The sequence below is a fragment of the Misgurnus anguillicaudatus genome, chromosome 19 (assembly GCF_027580225.2).
Source record: "Misgurnus anguillicaudatus chromosome 19, ASM2758022v2, whole genome shotgun sequence".
In the NCBI taxonomy this organism is placed as follows: Eukaryota; Metazoa; Chordata; class Actinopteri; order Cypriniformes; family Cobitidae; genus Misgurnus; species Misgurnus anguillicaudatus.
This window is the reverse complement of record NC_073355.2, coordinates 26,315,711-26,332,923: the sequence shown is the minus strand read 5'-3', so window position 1 is coordinate 26,332,923 and position 17,213 is coordinate 26,315,711. Positions and strand designations below refer to the sequence as shown.

At 38.5% G+C, this 17,213-nt stretch overlaps 1 protein-coding gene and 1 long non-coding RNA gene across 3 annotated transcripts; one reads left to right on the top strand and one right to left on the bottom strand.

The window, feature by feature from the left end:
- Positions 1-11,686: 11,686 nt before the first annotated feature.
- LOC141351075 (uncharacterized) lies at positions 11,687-13,684 on the bottom strand. Its single transcript, XR_012359243.1, has 3 exons — positions 13,621-13,684; positions 13,238-13,293; positions 11,687-11,807 (listed from the first exon to the last, which is right to left on the bottom strand). It is a non-coding gene; the product is annotated as an uncharacterized lncRNA (long non-coding RNA).
- ccdc43 (coiled-coil domain containing 43) lies at positions 13,683-16,671 on the top strand. 2 transcript variants are annotated; one of them, XM_055194000.2, is made up of 5 exons: positions 13,683-13,898; positions 14,307-14,400; positions 14,636-14,771; positions 15,076-15,125; positions 15,285-16,671. In XM_055194000.2, the coding sequence occupies exons 1-5, from the start codon at positions 13,725-13,727 to the stop codon at positions 15,470-15,472; spliced, it is 642 nt and encodes a 213-aa protein (XP_055049975.2). In that variant the 5' UTR covers positions 13,683-13,724; the 3' UTR covers positions 15,473-16,671. The 2 variants fall into 2 exon arrangements, with proteins under 2 accessions (XP_055049975.2, XP_055049976.2); XM_055194001.2 differs by lacking the exon at positions 13,683-13,898 and adding an exon at positions 13,951-14,174 and having other exon boundaries at positions 14,311-14,400.
- The last annotated feature ends 542 nt before the right edge of the window (positions 16,672-17,213 follow it).

The following is a 17,213-nucleotide window of genomic DNA, read 5'->3' as shown; positions in this document are numbered from 1 at the left end:
GTTTACTAACAACACAAGCAGCGGTACTCTGACAAAATATTAGTGTGCATCAACTTTAACCATCATTTCTCCTGCTTGTGTTTTAATGACTCGCATATAGGTTGAAAATGGAAAAGAAAGACAGATTAAAACACCAGGTGTGAACAGGAATGTGTCTCTATCGTCCACTTCTTGTTGAATTGACCAAAACAAATCTTAATACCAGGTGTAAATAAAGCCTAAGAAACAGGCATAATGCGCATATGGGTGATTCTCGCGAAATTATACTTGTGATGTGTCATGAAACATTTTGATAAAAAAAAGTAAATGCAAAGAAAGAGTATCAAAATAAGAAACATACAGTTACAAACATCTCTTCATGTACTATTTTGCACATGATTTCAAATGACATCACACAAACCAATTTTGTTGTTTTTTTCCACATTTAAGGGGTAAATTTTCATTACCGCAATGTGTCCATGACTGGATTTGGGTTCTTTGACATGGAAAGATTTATAATTAAAAAAAATCTAAAAATAAAAAATTCCATGCATGTCATACTCTAAACATTTACAGTAAAGAAACATGTGGTATTTGTTGATCATTGGTAAAGACAATAATAAGGAATATAAATGTGTCCAAGACCAATTTTCTCATCCTCCACAACAATTTTCAGTCATTGTTTAAGCCCTCAAAAAACTAACATTTTCAAAAAACATTTGTTGGAAGGGACATAATTGACTGTGACACTCGAGATGGCTACCAGGTAAGCAGTTCTTATTTTTTCTCTCCAGATAAAAGTTGAAATTTTGTTTGTCATAGTACCTAGACAACTTTTTAGTTGTCATTACCGAAATATGAGTTGTAAATGCATATATTTAATGTAATATTATGTTGTGGTAATGATCATTTTTTATAATGATAATCTAAAAAATGTAAATGATTCTATAGGAAATATTTTTAAATCCTCCAAAAATAATGGTTATAGTAAGTTCATACCTTATATGTGCAAAAAAATTGGCTTCAAGGGCTCTTTAAAAATTCTGATGCTGGACACGGATTTCGTGAGAATGGACACTGGATTTGGTGAGAATCACCCATATGCTGTCCCAGAACAAGTGTACTTTCTTTACAAAAAATCTGATTGCAGGTAATGAAATGTAGCATCAAAATGTTCAAGAAATAAATGCATTAGCTTATTTACTTGAACTAACTGCAAGCAACATAACAACATACAGTCAATAAAAAAGGGAAGAAATAACAAGACAGGCTAAAGGAAAAGAGGTTTGCATACACACACACACACACACACACACCCAGAAACAGATATCACCACTCAAACTGTCTTCAGTAACTACCGGCTGTGTTATCAGAACATGTCTGCATATCACCCTCCTTCATCTTCTTTAACCCCCCCCCATCCTCTGTCATCCCAGACTTCCCTCCCAGCCTCCAAGACAACTCGGCAAAATCTATTAATATGTCTTCCCCTCCTCTGCCATGTCTCGCGTTTCAGATCAAATTAAGCAATCCGAATCGGACATGCTCCCTTGGCCTGACGGCTGTGCGCTGGAGTGTGAGGTTCTAATGAGTGCCCGAACATCGATATCCTCACTGCACGAGTGCCACAGCCTTCCCTCGAGGGAACAATTAGAACCCGAAGAGCGAGAAACTTCCCTTTTTTTTTTTTGTCTCTTTGGTTCTGGTTCCCGGCAGTGTTAGCGTAGAACTAAGTGCCTGTGATTTAGATGTCAAAGCAGATGCCCTCTGACATCAGCCTCAGGCAGATCGCATCGCACTGGAGCATGGGGGTTGGCGGCAAGCAGGTGTGCAATTGCATAGGCAGATACTGCAAATGATCACACCTGTAGGTACGTGGCCCAGGGGTGCACAGCACAACAAAATCAGCAAAGAAAACTAAAGTTGAGACTATGTCACTCTGTAAATTCAAGTGTAAAGTCTTATAATCTAATTATGAGATGAGGAGCATTCATTGATTTAAATGAATTTATCACAATTCATTTTGACCAAGCTGGTAATTTTTAATGCACATTAGCAAATATTTCATATTTAGGAGACAAGAACTTCACTTTAAAGGGGTCATATTACGAGATTTTTTTAAGATGTAAAATAAGTCTTTGGCGTCCCCAGAGTGTGTAGGTGAAGTTTTAGCTCGAAATACCCCACAGATTATTTATTGTAGCAGGTTCAAATTGGCAGTTGTAGGTGCAAGCAAGAATTAGCCCTTTTTGGGTGTGTCCTTTCAAATGCAAATGAGCTGATGAAATGCAAACGCAGATCTCTCTTTCACTCTGCACTAAATGGCAGTGCAGTGGTTTGTTAGTGCAGATTAAGGTGGTATTATTGTAATTAGACATGCTACCTACGTCACAAAACATCTGAATGACCTCTGAATGGTTTACAGATACAAAGTTAGTGGCTTGTTCTTTTTCACGTTTTCTAGGTTGATAAAAGCACTGGGCACCCAATTATAGCACTTAAACGTGAAAAAAGACAGATTTTCACGCTATGACACCTTGAAAGTGTTCTTGTCCTTTTAACCAAAATCATTGCAAAGTCCTGAAAGTCTTTGTCCTGGACACCATCAGAGAGTGTTTTGTTTATGGACTAATACTTTAATTTGTATGCTCAGTGCTTTAAGCCACTAGTTCAGGGTGACTGTCAATGGCCCAATCACAGAATGACAAGGGAGGTAACACCCGCCCTTTGACAGAGTGTCGGCCTCCTATTGGGCAAGTTGAACTGGCAGGTTGGCACACAAGTGTTTCGGGACTGGCTGCCCGCAGCGGTGAATGACAGCTGCCCCAATGAACAGGTGCGCTCTGAGCGGGGACAGGTGTGTGGGTCAAACAAGCATGACTCTCTATTACTCCCTCAAATACGCATATACATAAACAACACAGACACCAGTTGTTCTTTTCAGGCCCTCCAGAGCCCCTTAAAGTTGTTTTGCTTTATTTAACTGTCCCATCTCTTCTTTCAAAGCACTCAAATGTCTATACACTCACCTAAAGGATTATTAAGAACACCATACTACTACTGTGTTTGACCCCCTTTCGCCTTCAGAACTGCCTTAATTCTACGTGGCATTGATTCAACAAAGGTGCTGAAAGCATTCTTAAGAAATGTTGGCCCATATTGATAGCATCTTGCAGTTGATGGAGATTTGTGGGATGCACATCTAGAGCACGAAGCTCCCGTTCCACCACATCCCAAAGATGCTCTATTGGGTTGAGATCTGGTGACTGTGGGGACCATTTAAGTACAGTGAACTCATTGTCATGTTCAAGAAACCAATTTGAAATGATTCGAGCTTTGTGACATGGTGCAATATCCTGCTGGAAGTAGCCATCAGAGGATGAGTACATGGTGGTCATAAAGGGATGGACATGGTCAGAAACAATGCTCAGGTAGGCCGTGGCATTTAAACGATGCCCAATTGGCACTAAGGGGCCTAAAGTGTGCCAAGAAATCATCTCCCACATCATTACACCACCACCACCGGCCTGCACAGTGGTAACAAGGCATGATGGATCCATTCTGTTCTCATTCTGTTTACACCAAATTCTGAATTCTGACCATTTGAATGTCTCAACAGAAATCGAGACACATCAGACCAGGCAACATTTTTCCAGTCTTCAACTGTCCAATTTTGGTGAGCTCGTGCAAATTGTAGCCTCTTTTTCCTATTTATAGTGGAGATGAGTAGTACCCGGTGGGGTCTTCTGCTGTTGTAGCCGATCCGCCTCAAGGTTTGTGCGTGTTGTGGCTTCACAAATGCTTTGTTGCATACCTCGGTTGTAACGAGTGCTTATTTCAATCAAATTCGGCCCATTCTCCTCTGACCTCTAGCATCAACAAGGTATTTTCGTCCACAGGACAGCCGCAATCCTGGATGTTTTTCGCTTTTCACACTAGGGCTGTGCCGGTTTCAGAATTGGTGATGACGGTTATGACGTTAGTCAAATGTGATGGTTCATCACATAACCGTCTGGGGGGGGGGGGGGTGCTCGTTTAAATGCTCGTGGATTGAAGCAAAAGTGTCATTTTACCATAAAATCATGAATGTGATGCCAAGTGTTAAACAGTAATGACTTTGAGCAATTAAACAGAAAGCAATGAAATATTTAAAAAACACACTGTTGCCAGAAGACTGCGCTGTCACTCTCTGCCCAGCATAAATTAATCCTATATCTATCATTATAGAAACAGATTTGTGCCATTGGCCATTCTTTGTAAACCATAGAAATGGATGTGCGTGAAAATCCTAGTAATTGAGCAGATTGTGAAATACTCAGACCAGCCCGTCTGGCACCAACAACCATGCCACGCTCAAAATTGCTTAAATCACCTTTCTTTCCCATTCTGACATTCAGTTTGGAGTTCAGGAAATTGTCTTGACGAGGACCACACCCCTAAATGCATTGAAGCAGCTGCCATGTGATTGGTTGATTAGATGATTGCATTAATGAGAAATTGAACAGGTGTTACTAATAATCCTTTAGGTGAGTGTACTTTCCCATAACAAAAACAATACTTTTAAGGCATAGGGACGCAGCGAATTGGGACGCAGGCCATGTGTTTATCCTACTGCAGGGCCAGTCATATGCAAATGAATTTGCCCATATGACATTACAAACGTCCCTAGAGATGAGGAGGATACTTAAACTTTGAATATATGCAGGATTTAATAAAAATACAAAGACAGTCCAATAGCTCAAGGAAAATTTGATTGCTCATCACCCCTTTAAACTGTTTTCATAAAATGTCATTCTTTCGCATAAACATTTTACACCATGGTTTCTTAACCACTGCAAGACATTGCTGTCTGACTTAAGTGCAAAAACAGCATCAAGGATCACACTAACAGAATGTACACATACACAATAGGTGTCGCTAGACTATTTTGGGGGCCTCACTACAAATCACACTTTTCTTGGGGTGCTGACAGATCTTCTGCTGTAAACAAAGCCTGCAGATCTCTCGTCACTAAAAAGGCATCACATTTTGACATACTGCACAATCAGCGCCCAATCCAATCCGTTATTGTTTGGTTTATTTAAAAGAAAAAGACTCGAACTTGTAACATTATGTATGAGCCACAACATTTTACACAGAGGTAAGAAGTAAAGGTAAGCTAATATCACCCCAGAAGGCACATAGATTATAAATCAACAGGTATAGTGTATAATGACCATGTTTGTTCTGTAAGACCACCTTGAAATGTTGAAGTCATCCTTGTGGCTATGGTGAAATTTTGTCTGGTGGATTTCGAATAATAAAATAGTAAGATATATTCCACAAGTGAATTGGGTCTATATATATATGCTTTCTGTAAACAATCAAAACCATAATACCTAATGAGACAAGGGGAATGAAAGAGACTGGAGATGGAAGAATATGCAAGTAAAGAAAGAAGAGACAGCCATGTGCATCTGGAGCGTGGGGTGCAGACAAAGACAACAGGCAGTGCAAATATTTGAGGCACAGAATGCAAACAGCTGGCAATGCACGGGTATCTATTTGTGAAAGGGGCTTAGAAAAGTGGAGTTACACAGAGATAGAGAAGGTGAGAAAGCATAAGATGACCTGTTTGTAATATGTATGCTAGTAGGAGAGCTGCTATTTTAAACCTGCTTTAACTCCATCAGAACACTATTATAGCATGCCATAACCCTAACCTTTTAAAAATGTATACAAATGTCAATATATAGTTAATATACGGTCTACATTAAAGGTGCAGTGTGTAATTTTTAGAAGGACCTCTTGACAGAAATGCAAAATAATTTACAAAACTATATTATCAGGGGTGTATAAAGAACTTTTTATAATGAACTGTTCTGTTTTATTACCTTAGAATGAGACCTTTTTATCTACATACACGAGGGTCCCCTTACGTGGAAGTCGCCATTTTGTGCCGCCATGTTTCTACAGAAGCCCTTAACGGACAAGCTTTTTTACCAAGTTGTCTCAAACTAATTACATGTTTTTCCGGTGGCGGCTACCAAGCTTCTCTATGCGTTTCAAAAGGGAGGGGTGAGCAGTGGACTGAGCCGTTGGGTGCAATTCGCAACCTCACCACTAGATGTCGCTACAATTTACACACTGCACCTTTAAATATGGTTCATTCTCTAACAAGCAAACTGTATTAATAAAATGTCAAATTACAGAACAGTGTAACCGAATTTGGAGTTCTGAGTCTTTCTAAACACAGCAAAATCATCAGTGTTAAATGTACACTGCTGGTGTTGGTACCACCAGGTCTGGTGGTACTCATATAAACATGATTTTGCTGTAAATACTATTCTAATACTATTCTGAATTAGCAGTCACTGGGGCAGTGCCCTTTCAAAACATACACCTTTGCACCCAAAGAGTTCATATTATATCTCAGAGGTATCAATAGGTACCAAAGATTGCATTTTAGTACTTCAAAAGTACATATTTGTACCAAATGTACGCATATCAACCCAAATAGTATATATCAGGTACTTTTTAAAGGGTACTTCCACAGTGTAATCCTAATTATATGTGTGTTATTCCTGCACAGCTAGTGGTACCATAACACTGAATTTAAGGCGGGGTGCATGATTTTTGAAAAACACTTTGGAAAAGGTCGTCGGGCCGAGTACCAAAATACGCTTGTGGCCAATCAGCAGTAAGGGGCATGTCTACTAACCAATCTTTGCCTGAGTTTCTTAAACGTGGGGCGGGTCTATTAAATGAAGGTCCAGATTCTATTGGGGTAGGGGTGTTTGTTTATGTCATTTCAAATGTCAACATTGGCTTCGAGATCATGCACCCTGCCTTTAAACACTCCAATAGTCCCATCCCAAACTGATGCATTTGGATAAGGCAAAGGTTGACATATTAGAGCGTTTCTAAATGTATTTCAAGGGAACAAATGAATTTCTAATTTCACAACCCCCAAAAAAATTCGTTAATAAAATAAATAATATTTAAAAAAAAAATGATATTTTTGCAGCTGAAATAAATAAATAAATAAAGGTGAAAATACATTTTACAATTTTTGTAAACATATTTCAAAATATATTTTGGAAAAAAAAATTTTTGCCATATGGTTTTGGTTAAATGTGTCTGCTAAATGCAAAAAAGTGTCAATGCCACAAAGACTTTTCAGAAATATAAAAGTATAATGAATGTCTTGCATTTGTCTCGGCACATTCCCAACCCTGGATTTTAACATCATTACAATTACTCAAACACAACATCACATATTGTTTACAAAATTACTTTCATTATAATCTGTCAACATTGCAAGCAAGATAGCATCCATTACAACAAGACAGGAGTTTTCTAGTCTTGTTGTCAGGTTCATTTGCAGTATAGAGTTTATAAACCCAAATGTCATCTCTAGCCAAATTCTCATCTTCGCTTCTCTAAAATCAGACCTGCGCTACAACCAAGGTACCCCACTATAAATGGCTCACTAGTTTTCTAAATTGTGTTGTTAGTCACTCTGTTTTGTTGTCTGCTTTGGCACATAGTGACCACACAGTGCTATTCTGCAGTGCTATTGTGCAATGAGGATAACACATGTATGCGAGTCTAGGGCCTGGATGTTTTTGTGAACGGATACAATGTGTACTTCCTGCAGTCATAAAAAAACCTTTGGGGTGAGTAGTAAACATATAATGAGAAATATTCACTGAAGAAAAAGGGGGACAATGCGGCTTGGTCTGTCTTATAAGGGTGTGTGTCTGTCTCCGCTTTCCACCTGCGTTCACCAAACACTTTTTCTCCACTGTTCCCTTTCCGGCATGCTTTTCTTATCTATCACCACCAAAAGCCACCTCTTATCTATCCTCTCTTTCCCTCTCTAACCTTCCCTCTCTTCACCACCCCCGTGTGCCATCCGTCCATCCATTCATCCTCTGCCTGATTCCAAGCCAGCTCTTCAATTTAATTCCCCATCTGTGGACTGCTTGAGATATTAGTCCAGAGATGAGATCCGTGACCCTGAATACAGGGGTAGAAGATTCAATGAGAAGGGGGGCAGGGCTGCTTGGGTCTCCGTCCCAGGCTGAAGTCACGTATCTGGGCTTGGCAAAGACGCAACTGCCTCCCTACTATCTTGGATCGCCTCCTGAAGTGGCTGGGCTAAATATTTGCCCTCTGCCTCCATCACCGTCTGGCCATGTCCTATCTTGCTAAGTGTCCAGCATCATCACCTCCCACCTCCACAAGCCAACACCATCTCCCTGTCTCCACATCAAGCATGAGAGTTGGCACAGCGACAGAGACAGCCAGCCAGATTAGAGACTAGGAAAAGTTTTAGCACTCAGCTCAATAGAGGTCAATAAAGTTCAGCGACCTGGAAAGAGACTGTTCACGCATTACAAACAACCCGTGGGTCCGAGCGATGGGAAATCTCTTTCACTTGCAGCGAATCGCCCTTTTCCATCACATAAATTCACCCTCATCTTTAATAAAAGATGGAGCGCTGTGGAGCCAACGTATTGTACAATATGAATCAAACTAATTAATTGCAACTCATTCTATTGCATGCATAGACAGACAGATCTGTTAGTCTACATACAATGTAGAAACTGGTCAGTACATTACAGCTTGCCGTTTTTATTTATGCTTTTTTGAGTGGTTTAAAATAGATCTGCACAATAAATATTGGGGGGGGTATCTGTGATCCAGTCGATAATTCATTTTACCAAATGAATGCATTACACTGACAGCCCTTAAAAAAGAATGTGTTTTTGCGTTGCTGTAGAGCAAGGAAATAGAGATACGGAGAAGGATAAGAGCTGAGAGAGAGCTCTCATTGGACCTGAAGCCCGTCCCTTCATTTGAATATTCATTAAATTCATTAATCTTTTCTTTCTTGTCCCTTATTCATAAGGTATTTTTTGCTGCCTTAATTCTAATTTATTTCAGAGGGGGTGGAGGGGAGCACGCCTACAGGGAGGAACGTATGTGTGTTAGTACATGCACAACTATATAGTTGTGATGAACTTTCTTTCTTCTCTGAGGGCCGGTTAAGATTTGCCTCCTATACTTGAACTAAACCTCCCAGCTGCTCAACCACAGCAATCATTTCTATATGGGAGGATGTGTGTGTATCTCTCACGGGCACTTGTGTCATCACTGTTTCTGTAATCTAAGATAATTAGCTTTTCATTACATGCAACCTCCTCTTTATTTATCTTTCCAAACCTTTTTGCTTCTTTTAAACTCTACTGCATCTGTACAGCACCCAGCATGGCAAACCTAGAATGCTCCTGTTATAATCAACCAAGCTGACTACACTGTAGGTAAGCAAAGTGACAGCTTCATTGATTTTAACCGGGGTGTTGTTTTGTTGCAACGTTTTCTCAAATTTTGGACTGCATGTGTCTGCGTCACAATTCACATCATATTCCCTAAATCTATGTATTTAGCAAATGAAGGAAAAGTTAAAATTTTATGGGCTCTATTTTAACAATCTAAGCATATGGTCTAAAGCGCACGGCGCACAGTCTAAAAGAGTGTGTCCGAATCCACTTTTGCTAATTTACTGACAGGAAAAATGGTTTGTGCGCCTTGCGCACTGTCTAAAAGGGTTGTTCGTATTCTTGTAATGAGTAATGGGTGTGTTTAGGGCTTAACGTGGAATAAACCAAATGATAGTCTCATCTCTCATGCCCTTTAAAAGCCAGTTGCGCTTGTGCCGCGCCGATTTTCAATTTAGATGGCGGAATTTGTAAACTGAAAAACTTAGCGGAGGCAGAAAACCACCAATTTAAGATTGATGTTAAAAAATTGCGCTGATTTTATTTGTATTGAAATTGTTCTTTTTTTGTGTTAAACCTTTGGCCTGTTTAAAAGTTGTCTTCTTTCAGTCATGAAAGTGAAATTAGCCGCCGTTTAATTGTTAATGTGTGGAAAGCCTACATGATCAGTGTAATTTCAAAGAATAATTTACAAATATGCAAGAAAAGATTTGTACTCTAAAAATACAGGAGATAAAGAACGTGTGGAGAGCCGAAACGTTTCAGCACTTGGACGGCGCCGTGAGAAGCATTACTTAAAAGCATTACTTAAAAAAGGTTCTCATCTCTCAATATCCACAGGTACAAAGTCATCATATACAAAAAATACGTGGGGTAGCATTTAAAAAAAAAACTTGCAATATTAATGCAATATTTGCATTTGTTTGAAGCAAAACATTCAATTACTTACAAGGCTACAGGTGAAGGAGGTTTTTTCACCTTCTAACTTGGCGTAATCTGTCCTCATTTATGTCTAAGAATTTACATTTTAATCCTTAAATCTTTTTATATTTAAAAACGTTTGTTTGCTGCTGCAAATCCATGTGTGTGATATGCAAAAGTGCATTGTCGTCCCGTTTACAGGCGCAAATTACTGACGCACTCTTTAAATAACAAAAACAATCTTGCGCAAAAACAAAATAGTCTATTTTAGTTGCCTCAAAATAGCAACACATCAACAGTGCGCCTGAACACACCTCGTTTTCAGACCAGAACGCCCATGTGCGCAAAAATGCATTTGCTATTTAAACAACCTGGCCCTAAACGTGAAAATGTTAACTGCGCTGGGCTTATCTAGCAAAAACACTTGCATCGCGCATTGCGCTGCATTATACCAGGTGTATTATAGGGCCCTTAGAATGTAGTATATGCCACAAATTAAATAAAATTAATAAAAAGAAAGCATATTAAATTTTATAATTTTAAATGTGCTTTTCTGCAAAAATTTCATTTTGTAAACTTTTAGAAGCAAAGATCAAAAATATAAACTGAAAGCCTCACAACTACAATTATAATTTCTAAGAATCTTTAACATTATACATTTAAAAATTGCTCTGGCAGCTTCCGCCTTGCATTCCTTGACACTTTTAAAACAACTTCAAAAGACTCCAAACTACTGTTATGCAAAAGGTTGCGAACAGTATTAGCTGAAAAAATCCTTTATGGATGCAAACCCAACAGAAATAGCAGACCATCTGTGCACCCTTTGCATACTGTCTTCATCATTCAATAACTCTGATGAATGAATTTTAATCTTGGACACTACAGTATTTAGGAAATAGTCTATGAGATTCCCACTCTCCATTACAAAGTTACACAATCAATTTGCTATTACATCTGAGATCTTACTTCCACTGAGTTAAAGCTCAGTCAGACAAGCTCCTCTCACTATCAGTTCCTCCATTCTACCGCGACCAACTGAGGAGCAAAAAACAAACCAAAAACAGTCAAAGGAGGGGTCAGCACTACAGCGATAAGACAGAATGGCCAAATAATAGGTGCTGCTTTTCTTGCTGGGCAGACTAGGGGAGGACAGCTCTGGAGAATGGAGTGAAACTAAAGATAAGACGCTTGGATCTGAAGAGGAAAGAGATAGTGTAGGCCAGAGCTGTCATACTAAGAAAGACAGTGGAAGAGAAGTGATAACCTCCAGTCCGCCATTCACTCCATATGCCAGAAAACGACTAAAGATGTGACCTTCTGCTACTCCATTGTACTGCTTATCCTTCACTTTTTACTTTCAGTAGCACAGCTAACACACAGACACACACGCATACACTCACTGTAAGATATAAATCTACACAGTTTCATTCAAGCTTGTTTTTAAAAATAATTTAACTGTTTAGCTATTTATTAACTAAGGTTAAGTTCTTATTCACACAAACCACGTACAATGAACATGCCTGATAACGCAGTCGGCCAGAGGTGTCACATGCAGATGTGGGAAGGAGGGGGGATGCTGATGAAGAGGACACAGTATTGGTCCCCGAGGCTCTTCAGTGATGGGTGGTGGGAGATAGAGATCTATGAAAGAGAGACAGAGAGAACGTTTGCCTTTGGACCTGAGCATGTAGATGCCCACCCGCACGTTGTGCCACAGCCCCTGGCTCTTGTCACGTTGTATCAATCTGCATCCCCTTGAAAAAATAAAGTACTTAAAATAGCGACCCGCAGCCACAAGCAACATCATAACCAGCGACCCTGGACCCTTATGGTTGAGAATGGGCTCTCATTTTTACACTTAAATCTCAGTATTTTTCTCATCATTTTATATCTGCTATACTCAAACTGTCCAGGAACCTCAAACTTTGTCTCTTGATTCTATGAACATCCCTTTGTTCTCCGTTTGTATTACAAATTTAACATTACAAAATTATGTATATTTCCTATTGTACCAGTATAAGTCAAATGCTTTGTTCATTCTTATTTTTCAGCAAAAAAGTATGAATACACTCTTATGCAGACATGCATACAGCCTACACATCATACACTAACACAGCATACATCTATCATTATATGAAGTATTGTATAAACCTCAATATATCACTATGAGACTCTTTCCTACTGAAAAATCTAGCAAAGACCAGCATAAGCTGGTAGCTGGTATAAGATGGCATTAGCTGGTCTACCAGCCTGGCAAAGCTGGTCAAGCTGGTGGGTCAGCTGGTCTTTCAGGATGACCAGCTAAGTCCAGCTAGACCAGCTTAAAAAGTGACCAAAACACAGCAATACCAGCTAAAACCAAGCTGGGAGAACTAAAACTAACTATAACTAAACAGGATTTTTCAGTAGGGTTTACAGTTTCATAGACGTCTTTTTATGCTATTTTATATAAAAAACGGATTTTCATAAAGTATTTTATACAAAGTTTCTCACTGATAAAATGGATCGAATTTGACTACACCAAAACAAACCAACAAACACTGGTTTAAAGGTGCAGTGTGTAAATTCTAGCGGCATCTAGTGGTGAGGTTGCGAATTGCAACCAATGTCTCAGTCCACGGCTCACTCCTCGCTTTTATAACACATAGAGAAGCTACGGTAGCGGCCAAAGGACAAACATGTCATCGTCGGAGACAACTTAGTAAAAAAGGTTGTCCGTTAAGGGCTTCTGTAGGAACATGGCGGCACAAAATGGTGACCTCCATGTAAGGGGGCCCTCGGTGTATGTGTATAAAAGCGTCTCATTCTAAGGTAATAAAATATAACGGTTCATAATGAAAGGTCTTTATACACCACTGATATTATAGTTATGTATATTATATTGCATTTCTGTCAAGAGATCATCTTAAAAGTTACACACTGCACCTTTAATTTAGGTCTAGTCTGTTTTAAGCTGTTACTTTGGTTGAACTGGTTGTACAGGTGAGAAGTGTTCAAAATCAGTCATAAAAGCAGACAGGGTAGTGCATTTAAAAACAACACAAACAAAATGTATTTTTACGGTTCAGTACCTGTGTAGGTTTCTTCAATCCAATGATATTCAGCAGTATTATCCGTCACCTGCGACCTAAAGCGTAATGTTAGTAGACAGTGCTCTCTAGTGGTGTGGTTCGGTTTTAAAACAAGCTCTGTAGTTATTTTTACAAGTATGCTGATGAACATGATGTGTTCAGTATTTATTAATAATACAAGTTTAAAACATTTAAGTCTTCAAACAAATAACTCAAGCTTTACGGCTCACTGCATGAATACACATTTGCATGACTTAATTCGAATACCATCATATAATCTAGTTAAGACCGTAACGCAAAGTCAAATGCAATAAAATATGCAAATATTAAATACTTAAATAGTAATGCAAATATTACTATTAGGAAAAAAATGTATTACCGACCAGGTTTGCCACTCGTATCATGCATCAAGTGTAGTAGCACATTTCTGTCCGGCGTTCTGCATGGATACCCAACTCCCTCACTATCAGGACCTCAGCCAGGCAAGATGGCTGCGGCCGCGCAAGTCGTTGGAGAGTTTGAAAACTGGCTGAATGATCGGCTGGACTCTCTCGAAGTAGACCAAGAAGTTTATAGCGCATATATACTCGGTGTTTTGCAGGAAGAGGAGAATGATGAAGAGAAAAAAGACGCTTTACAGGGCATTCTCTCCGCTTTTCTGGTCAGTGCATGCCGCATGTCACTCAGCTGTCAGGATGTTTCACGAGTAGTACTGCTGTGTTAGGAATACTGAAAACTTCATGGAGTGCTGTTGCAAACTGGTCATGCTAAATGGAATTTTGCTCATCGTAAACTGAATTGTATTATTAGTGTAATACATCTCTGTTAAACCGTACTAAAATTTCTTCTAACGCCTGTTGCCCTTACCTGGTGCTTCATCAAAACATGCATCACAATGTGCTTTGCGTAACGTCTGACCAGGAGTATCATTATGTTGGTAATTATTTTTAATATGCAAGTCAAAATGTGGACAGGTTTACTAACAACCCTTCCAGATTTGGTCTTTCTTTTTGTCAAGAGCATTTTTTTTATTTAAAGTGGTAAATAAGAGTTCACTTTTTTGTCATAGGAAGATGACACCCTAGAAGAGGTTTGCCAGCAGATCCTACAACAGTGGACCGAGTGCTGCAGCAGAAATTCAGCAAAGAGAAATGAGGCAGATGGTAAGTGAGAGAGCTGGATTTAGTGAAGGTAAACCATATTGCATTTACAATTTGATTAATTTGAAATTTACGTGATAAAGTACGAATCATCAAGGATAAAGGCTACAACATGTTAATAAATAAACTTGTAATATATTGTCATTGTCAATATATTGTTATTTGTTTTGGTGGCAGTGTGATAAATGTATTTTTCAGTTTTACAATCACAGGAAATTTTTGCGGCCCTCTCTTGCAGATGAGGTTCAGGCCATTGCCAGTCTAATAGAGAAGCAGGCGCAGATTGTGGTCAAACAGAAGGAGGTGTCAGAGGAGGCCAAAAAGAGGAAAGAGGCTCTGCTGGCCCAATATGCTAATGTCACAGATGAAGAGGAATATCCTTATGATGCGTGCATTTTTCATTGTGTAGTTATTTCTGTGACACTCATTTTAGGGGATGGTTCACCCAAAAATAAAAATTCTGTCATTTTGACTTCCTCAGTATTTGGAAGTCAGTGAGTACCGTCAACTGTGCAGTTAACATCATTTAACAAAATATCTTAAAGAAACTCATACAAGAGGGTGAGTAAATAATGACAGAATTTAAATTTTTGGTTGACTATCAAGAAGAAAGCATCAATGTATTTCTTGCACAGTGTAGTCCGATGCACAATGCAGCAGTTTCTTTAACATTTGTACTGAAGAAGAGGAGGAAGAGCAAACGGCAGTGGTGATACCCAGTGACAAATGTATCCTTTTCATATTATTACTCTTATGTAGGATTTTATGCAACTTTTGTAGTATCGTGTCCACTGTTGATTTTGTTGTAAGAATAAAAATCTAATCAACAAAAGTTGATTAGATTTATATCTGTCAGAATAGACTCTTCCCTTTACTGCCAGTCCCAGCCCTGTTCAAAAACACCAACGTTGAAGATGTTTTGAACCGGCGCAAACAGCAACGCGATAACGCTAGAGAGGATGCACAGAAGAAGAAAGAACAAGACAAGATGCAACGTGAGAAAGACAAACTGGCCAAGCAGGAGCGAAAGGACAAAGAGAAGAAACGTACACAGAAGGGAGAGCGTAAGAGATAGAGATGCATGTAGGACACTATGGATTATATAAGGTCATTTACAAAAATGAGAGAATGGGAAAAATACAATGAAACCTCAGCAAACAATGTCCAGACTAACAATATGAATTCTGTTTTTTGTCTGATGTTGTCTATTAAATGATAATGTATGGCCTAATGAAGCAGTTTCCAGGCTTAAATCAACTACACACCAGCAAATGAGTGAAATTCTTATCATGACCCATATATTACAGGTGCTGAATGCTATGCTACTTTTTTAAAAGTGTATCTCTTCCATAAAACTTGTCAAGACTATTTTTCACTCCATAAGCAAAAATATTTGTGACTTCATTATCTTGCAGAATTATAATGGTGATAATGCAAAATATTTTCTTTTGAGTTTGGGGTGAAATGTGACCTGGAAATTTGTCTTTTTTTAACATTTATCAGCAGGTAACCAACACGCTTGGGTCAAAAAACACGTTCATGTTTATCCTTGACAACTGTTTTTATTTCTCCACAGGCTTGTTATCATTCGCATTTCAGTGATCTTGTTTTATATACAGTAACTCAAGACGTGATAAATCTATTTATTCATATTGCAAGTTGTTTTTTCAAGACGACCTGAAACCATAGGTAGCCACCTTGTCATGTAGCAATATATGAAGAGGGGTTGCAGTCAACCCAAAGACAGAGAAACAGTTTTTTGGAGGGGCTGAACTATTAACACGTCTGTGTACTGATAAAGTCACACAAACAGATATTGGTGGAAGTCTGTCTCTTTATTTTTTGTCGTTTTTTTATTGTATGTTTGCAGTGTATAACATTGAATCCATGTGATGTTATTTCAGGCAAGTGAGAAAGGTGTATGTGTGTGTATCTGACAAATGAAAACCATTTATTTGAAGCTGCTACATACAGTATTGTGCCAATACCTTTCATATTGCCTTGTATACTGTCAGACTCCCTCATAGGCAAATACATATCGTTAATTGCTAGTCTTTTAACTATTAAACACTGATTATTTGAACCCTTTTATTAGAGCTACAGTTTTTTTGTACACTAAATTATTACAATAAACAGAGAGTTGTGTGAATGAACATTTGTTTTCACTTTTGGCTGATGTGATCATTTAACCACCACTTAAACTTATGGTGTAATGGTGTTGTACTGTAACTGTAGATTGTACACCACAGCCAAATCCTTAAACATTTTGAATGTGTAAACAATACAAATATCATTGATTATCTGTTTTGCCTTGCAGAAACTATGTAGTGGTTACCATAAAGTCATACCAATTGCTTTGCATTGAATATATTTGATTTGGGAATCTTTAATGTATGCAATAAAAGCGTTCAATTGAGCTCTGACAGAATACTGATGAAACTTTTACATCCTGCTTCCATCTAAAAAAACTGCATATCTTGTACTTTTTTTCTGTACATCAGAAACATTGTAATGTTAAGGTAAATCAAACTATACTAGTCAACATTTGAAGTGGATTAAAAAAGTTGATCAAAGTTGTCAAGAATGGGTATAAGGAATTGGTTTTATGTAAACTTTTATTAAAGGTTTTGATCCACTTCGAATGTTGACTAGTGTATTTTCTATATCCAGGGGTCAAACTTGAGTAACTTTCAAATGTTTTTTTTTTCATCTTAGAGTTTTATGAGAGTGAGAAACTTGTTTACAAATGCTTTCCTAACTAAGCAAACCAGTTGTTCAGGGGGTAAACTGATCATAACTCCACTCTTCTGACAGCT